The 8,254-nt window shown below is 49.5% G+C and overlaps 1 protein-coding gene across 1 annotated transcript; it reads left to right on the top strand.

The window, feature by feature from the left end:
- The first annotated feature begins 5,953 nt into the window (after positions 1-5,953).
- On the top strand, positions 5,954-8,011 carry LOC123756894 (putative uncharacterized protein DDB_G0286901). Its single transcript, XM_069331525.1, has 2 exons — positions 5,954-6,089; positions 7,422-8,011. Exons 1-2 carry the CDS (start codon positions 5,954-5,956, stop codon positions 8,009-8,011), a joined length of 726 nt encoding a protein of 241 aa, XP_069187626.1.
- The last annotated feature ends 243 nt before the right edge of the window (positions 8,012-8,254 follow it).

The following is an 8,254-nucleotide window of genomic DNA, read 5'->3' on the forward strand; positions in this document are numbered from 1 at the left end:
CTAACCTACCTAACCTAACCTACCTAACCTAACCTACCTAACCTAACCTAACCTAACCTACCTAACCTAACCTACCTAACCTAACCTACCTAACCTAACTTATCTATCCTGACCTAACATAATTTAATAATTCATGTTCTTAAAATAATATAATAATAGTAATTCAAATAAACCAATTTTAAAACCGATATTTAAAATTAACGAAAATCATTCTGCCTGTTAGGCAAGTCGTGCCCCTTGCATACTAGGCCAATATGTATGTTGTCATTACCTTGTATTGTTTTTATAAATGAACTGTACTCACCTAGTTGCGCTTGCGGGGGGTTGAGCTCTGGCTCTTTGGGCCCGCCTCTCAACTGGCGGGCCACGGTGCGCATGCGCGAGATCATGGAAGCCATTCTTTACGCACAGGTGAGTACATGCGTTCATATGTATGCGTAGGCCGGTGACATTGGCGTATATTAACATTCATATTGGACGAGCACACGTGTGGCCCTCAGGTGACTAGTCTGTTATTGGATCGCGAACCAGCGCCAGGACTATGGAACCATTTGCGAAACCTGTACATCCTAAACCATGTCGGTTTAGTTTGCATTTATTAAACACTTTATGTCCACCGAAGCGTTACGGGGTTGTTTACAACAACAAGAACCTCGGGTTGTGAATTTCGAAGCTTGTATCCGGCTAAATACATACAGACTAAGCCGCTATGATCGGAGAAAGATGTACAGGCTTCGTAAGTGAGCCCGTAAAGCCTTGATGAATCCTGATTGTGGCCGCTGGAGCATCAGGGATGAATGAGCATATAACACTTTATATGCTCATTCATATGTGGCTTCACCCACAATGGGACACCCCCACAATGGGACACCCTCACAATGGGACACCCCCACAATGGAACACCCACACAATGGGACACCCTCACAATGGGACACCCCCACAATGGGACACCCTCACAATGGGACACCCTCACAATGGGACACACCCTCACAATGGGACACCCCCCACAATGGGACACCCCCACAATGGGACACCCTCACAATGGGACACCCTCACAATAGGACACACCCTCACAATGGGACACCCTCACAATGGGACACCCTCACAATGGGACACCCTCACAATGGGACACCCCAACAATGGGACACCCCCACAATGGGACACCCCCACAATGGGACACACCCTCACAATGGGACACCCCCACAATGGAACACCCCCACAATGGAACACCCCCACAATGGGACACCCTCACAATGGGACACCCTCACAATGGGACACCCTCACAATGGGACACCCCCACAATGGGACACCCCCACAATGGGACACACCCTCACAATGGGACACCCTCACAATGGGACACCCTCACAATGGGACACCCCAACAATGGGACACCCTCACAATGGGACACTCTCACAATGGGACACACCCTCACAATGGGACACCCTCACAATGGGACACCCCAACAATGGGACACCTCCACAATGGGACACCCTCACAATGGGACACACCCTCACAATGGGACACCCTCACAGTGGGACACTCCCACAATGGGACACCCTCATAATGGTACGCCCCCACAATGGGACACCCTCACAATGGGACACCCCCACAATGGGACACCCTCATAATGGTACGCCCTCACAATGGGACACCCTCACAATGGGACACCCCCACAATGGGACACTCCCACAATGGAACACCCCCACATTGGGACACCCCCCACAATGGGACACCCTCATAATGGTACACCCTCACAATGGGACACCCTCACAATGGGACACACCCTCACAATGGGACACCCTCACAATGGGACACCCCCACAATGGGACACCCCCACAATGGGACACCCTCACAATGGGACACACCCTCACAATGGGACACCCTCACAATGGGACACCCTCACAATGGGACACCCCCACAATGGGACACCCCCACAATGGGACACCCCCACAATGGGACACCCTCACAATGGGACACACCCTCACAATGGGACACCCTCACAATGGGACACCCCCACAATGGGACACCCTCACAATGGGACACCCCCACAATGGAACACCCCCACATTGGGACACCCCCACAATGGGACATCCACACAATGGGACACCCTCACAATGGGACACACCCACAATGGGACACCCCCACAATGGGACACCCCCACATTGGGACACCCCCACATTGGGACACCCCCACAATGGAACACCCCCACATTGGGACACCCCCACAATGGGACACCCCCACATTGGGACACCCTCACAATGGGACACCCTCACAATGGGACACACCCACATTGGGACACCCCCACAATGGAACACCCCCACATTGGGACACCCCCACAATGGGACACCCCCACATTGGGACACCCTCACAATGGGACACCCTCACAATGGGACACACCCACAATGGGACACCCCCACATTGGGACACCCTCACAATGGGACACCCTCACAATGGGACACACCCGCAATGGGTCACCCCCACAATGGGACACCCTCACAATGGGACACACCCTCACAATGGGACACCCTCACAATGGGACACCTCCACAATGGGACACCCTCACAATGGGACACCCTCACAATGGGACACACCCACAATGGGACACCCTCACAATGGGACACCCTCACAATGGGACACACCCACAATGGGACACCCTCACAATGGGACACCCTCACAATGGGACACACCCACAATGGGACACCCCCACAATGGGACTAGTAACAGGAAGAGCAACGGCAGCGTTAGTAGCCACGTCAGGCCTCACGACCCGTTGCATAAACAGAAGCTCAAGCAACGGCAACACAGCCGGGCAACATCTGGCCAGCGACCATCCGGCCCAGGAGTGGCCTGAGGCGGTATACCTTAACTATTGGACCATCCTAGTATGACTGTTATTGCCTGCTCTCACACTATTTTTGCCTGAGTCACACTACTGCTGCTGCCTCACACTACAGCTGCTTGAGTCACACTACTGCTGCTGCCTGCCTCACACTACAGCTGCCTGAGTCACACTACTGCTGCTGCCTGTCTCACACTACAGCTGCCTGAGTCACACTACTGCTGCTGCCTGCCTCACACTACAGCTTCCTGAGTCACACTACTGCTGCTGCCTGTCTCACACTACAGCTGCCTGAGTCACACTACTGCTGCTGCCTGTCTCACACTACAGCTGCCTGAGTCACACTACAGCTGCCTGCCTCACACTACAGCTGCCTGAGTCACACTACTGCTGCTGCCTGTCTCACACTACAGCTGCCTGAGTCACACTACTGCTGCTGCCTGCCTCACACTACAGCTGCCTGAGTCACACTACAGCTGCCTGAGTCACACTACAGCTGCTGCCTGCCTCACACTACAGCTGCCTGAGTCACACTACAGCTGCCTGAGTCACACTACAGCTGCCTGAGTCACACTACTGCTGCTGCCTGCCTCACACTACAGCTGCCTGAGTCACACTACAGCTGCCTGAGTCACACTACAGCTGCCTGCCTCACACTACAGCTGCCTGAGTCACACTACTGCTGCTGCCTGTCTCACACTACAGCTGCCTGAGTCACACTACTGCTGCTGCCTGCCTCACACTACAGCTGCCTGAGTCACACTACTGCTGCTGCCTGCCTCACACTACAGCTGCCTGAGTCACACTACTGCTGCTGCCTGCCTCACACTACAGCTGCCTGAGTCACACTACTGCTGCTGCCTGCCTCACACTACAGCTGCCTGAGTCACACTACTGCTGCTGCCTGTGTCACACTACAGCTGCCTGAGTCACACTACAGCTGCCTGAGTCACACTACTGCTGCTGCCTGCCTCACACTACAGCTGCCTGAGTCACACTACTGCTGCTGCCTGCCTCACACTAGAGCTGCCTGAGTCACACTACAGCTGCCTGCCTCACACTACAGCTGCCTGAGTCACACTACTGCTGCTGCCTGCCTCACACTACAGCTGCCTGAGTCACACTACTGCTGCTGCCTGCCTCACACTACAGCTGCCTGAGTCACACTACAGCTGCCTGCCTCACACTACAGCTGCCTGAGTCACACTACAGCTGCTGCCTGCCTCACACTACAGCTGCCTGAGTCACACTACAGCTGCCTGCCTCACACTACAGCTGCCTGAGTCACACTACAGCTGCCTGCCTCACACTACAGCTGCCTGAGTCACACTACTGCTGCTGCCTGTCTCACATTACAGCTGCCTGAGTCACACTACTGCTGCTGCCTGCCTCACACTACAGCTGCCTGAGTCACACTACTGCTGCTGCCTGCCTCACACTACAGCTGCCTGAGTCACACTACTGCTGCTGCCTGCATCATTGGTATGGCATGTATCCACTTTATCTTGGGACACCCTCCCAACCTGCTAACTTGGAACCAGCTAACTTTACTGTGTTCTTTAATAACTTTACTGTGTTTCTTTAATAACTTTACTGTGTTCTTTAATAACTTTACTGTGTTCTTTAATAACTTTACTGTGTTCTTTAATAACTTTACTGTGTTCTTTAATAACTTTACTGTGTTCTTTAATAATTTTACTGTGTTCTTTAATAACTTTACTGTGTTTTTTAATAACTTTACTGTGTTCTTTAATAACTTTACTGTGTTTCTTTAATAACTTTACTGTGTTCTTTAATAACTTTACTGTGTTCTTTAATAACTTTACTGTGTTCTTTAATAACTTTACTGTGTTTCTTTAATAACTTTACTGTGTTCTTTAATAACTTTACTGTGTTATTTAATAACTTTACTTTGTTCTTTAATAACTTTACTGTGTTCTTTAATAACTTTACTGTGTTCTTTAAAAGGTCTTAGGACATAATTACTCCTAGATCTTTTACATGTTCTTCTGTTCTATAGTGTGAACTCACGCTCTATAGAACTCACGTTTATACGTTGTTTCCGTTTCTAATATTTTCGTTTTTTCATTTTTCTTATGGCCGAGTGAAAGACAGGATTGATATCAATTTGGAGGTTTGCTGTGTTCTCTATATTCTCCACTCTCATGAAAATCCTCGTGTCATCTGCAGAGGATGATTCGGATTGATGAAGTGTTTCAAGCGTAGGTTAGACATATATATGAATGTGTTTGGGTACAGGTGACGGATCTCCCAATCCTGAGCACTCCAGTTGCAAACTCTGTGAGCAGGAACTGCGGCATGATCTCCCGCACTACATCACTGAATGCCCAGTTATTAGACCATTCAGACTCGTTGGCATGAGGTACCTGGAGCTTTGCAATTACTTTATTCACTCTCGTGTTCTTGAAGATATCCTCATAGTGTACCCAAAATTTGCCAGTGCAGGCTACTGAACATATGGCCCTGTATGACTAACCATCTTGTGTGATGGGGATTTTTAGCATCACGTAGCTAGCTTTTTGACACTGTACTCCCCTTCATATAGTCTAGGGTAGCTGCACTAATGCAGTTGTACCTAATATATTAATAAAAAAATGGGTGGAAATAAATAGGAGCTGCCTAGTATGGGCCAATAGGAGCTGCTTCCTACGGAGTATACATGGAGATGGACCAATAGGAGCTGCCTTGTGTGGGCCAATAGGAGCTGCTTCCTACGGAGTATACCTGGAGATGGACCAATAGGAGCTGCCTACTATGGCCCAAGAAGTTTCCTACATCCTTAATATATCTGGATATTTACCAAGCACCGTAATATAAGCAAGAACACACAATAGCCCAAGAACGTGATCCACGAATGATAAAATATTGAAGACAAACGATGGGATCGAACCCACGTCCCGGGACCCTCCAGACACACGCACCAAATATACTGATTACCTCAAAAGTATTTGATCCAGAAGCATGAACTCAGAGTTTGAAAGAGCACGATCTGGTACCACAAAACACTCTACCGTTAACTCAATCTCTTAAGAGCAGCATATCTGGCCCAGGGGGACAGACAGACGCTACTGAAGGGACGATACCCATCTCCTAATGTTAGCATGTCGGCAAAATGAAGATTTCCTAAAGCATGTCGATAAGGCTCACATCACTTCAGCCGACAGTGGTGACCACCAGCCATCTGAACCCCCTTCAGGGATCGGAGGACGACAACGTGATATACCTGCGAGTAAGCTGGGGGCAGGAAAAGTACTCCACTCGTAGAAATTAGAACTAAAATCGTTGTCAAACTCTCCTCTGACTAGACCTTAAGGTTTCAGGACACTAGATCAAGAGTGCCTGGCCAAGATGGTATACTCTGCGAGACGTGTGTCGTGTTTAAGGTTAGATACACTGTGTGCTGGGTGCACCTCCTCCCCAGGTGATGACCAGGTGACAGGTGTAGCGCCCACATAATGCCAAGCCACACAGGTGGGCATGCCAAGAGTTGAAGAAACACAGGTGGGGCATGGCCTAAGGAATTTCTTAGGGCTCCCGGGCATTATATTTAGGTCGGAGTAGGCGCCCAAAAGCTTGACCATGGCCCAAACGGCACGATCTCCAAACCCTTCCTGACGGCTCCAGGCGCTCCACATTTCCCTAGAGGCTATAGACAGCACCAGGCTCAGTGATACGCACCAGGGAGTGAGTAGAGAGAGGAGGAGGAGAGAGAAGGAAGAGAGAGGAGGAGGCGAGAGAAGCAGGAGAGAGCAGGAGAAGCAGAAAGAGGGAGAGGAACGGCGAGGGGGGGGGGGGTACAACCTGGTTGTAAACATAATAACGGGTCGTGTTCCAGGGAAAGCTAGCAGTGTACGGTATACTATGATGTATGGGAAGGTCTCAGCCTGCTACCACCAGCCACAAGTCTTGTACTCACTCGTTTAAACAACAAATTGTAACAGAAAATATCGAAAAAAGAAAGTTAATCAGCGGGAAAAGGGGCAGAGGACAACTTTTTTATTAAAAAAAAATCCAGAAGGTACCCAGTTTGACGTGGGTATAGGAGTGGGTACAGTAATGGGTCAAGGCTGAAGTGGGTACAGTAATGGGTCAAGGCTGAAGTGGGTACAGGAAGAATCACATTTAGGCCTCTCATTTTCGACGGATGTGGAAGCAAACCCTATTCATAATTTTAAAACTAGGTATGATAGGGAAATAGGACAGGAGTCATTGCTGTAAACAACCGATGGCTGGAACGGCGGAATCCAAGAGTCAATGTTCGATCCTGCAGACACAAATAGGTGAGTACAAATAGGTACCTGGTTGATGGGGTTCTGGGAGTTCTTCTACTCCCCAAGCCCGGCCCGAGGCCAGGCTTGACTTGTGAGAGTTTGGTCCACCAGACTGTTGCTTGGAGCGGCCCGCAGGCCCACATACCCACCACAGCCCGGTTGGTCCGGCAGGTGAGTACACACACAGGAAGACGCCTCGGATTCTATTGTGACTGAGAATGACGTCACTGATTCTGGCGTGAATGGGAATGACGTCACAAATTCTGACGTGAATGTGAATGACGTCATAGATTCTGGTGTGAATGGGAATGACGTCACTGATTCTGGCGTGAATGGGAATGACGTCACAAATTCTGACGTGAATGTGAATGACGTCACAGATTCTGGTGTGAATGGGAATGACGTCACTGATTCTGGTGTGAATGGGAATGACGTCACAAATTCTGACGTGAATGTGAATGACGTCACAGATTCTGGTGTGAATGGGAATGACGTCACTGATTCTGGCGTGAATGGGAATGACGTCACAAATTCTGACGTAAATGTGAATGACGTCACAGATTCTGGCGTGAATGGGAATGACGTCACAGATTCTGGCGTGAATGGGAATGACGTCACAGATTCTGACGTGAATGGGAATGACGTCACAGATTCTGGTGTGAATGGGAATGACGTCACAGATTCTGACGTGAATGGGAATGACGTCACAGATTCTGGTGTGAATGGGAATGACGTCACAGATTCTGACGTGAATGGGAATGACGTCACAGATTCAGCCGTGAATGGGAATGACGTCACGGCTTCTGGTGTAAATTACCTCTTTAATGAGCGCCGTTGGAAGGTGTCACAGCTCCTCCTCGTAATTATTATTAGAGATTAAGTCTAAACTTCTGAGGCAAAAAGTGACCAAATGGCCGCGCTAATTACTTCCGGCCTCCATCATGAAGGCAGTATACTGGTCCTTAACAAGCATCCGGGTCATTAAGGCAGTATACTGGTCCTTAACAAGCATCCGGGTCATTAAGGCAGTATACTGGTCCTTAACAAGCATCCGGGTCATTAAGGCAGTATACTGGTCCTTAACAAGCATCCGGGTCATTAAGGCAGTATACTGGTCCTTAAC

Source organism: Procambarus clarkii, chromosome 26, assembly GCF_040958095.1.
Source record: "Procambarus clarkii isolate CNS0578487 chromosome 26, FALCON_Pclarkii_2.0, whole genome shotgun sequence".
NCBI classification, from domain to species: domain Eukaryota; kingdom Metazoa; phylum Arthropoda; class Malacostraca; order Decapoda; family Cambaridae; genus Procambarus; species Procambarus clarkii.

Coding starts and splice junctions, on each gene's coding strand:
- LOC123756894 (XM_069331525.1), top strand. CDS start 5,954: ATGTTAGCATGTCGGCAAAATGAAGATTTCCTAAAGCATGTCGATAAG. Junction 6,090..7,421: donor ACAACGTGATATACCTGCGA/GTAAGCTGGGGG, acceptor ATGACGTCATAG/ATTCTGGTGTGAATGGGAAT.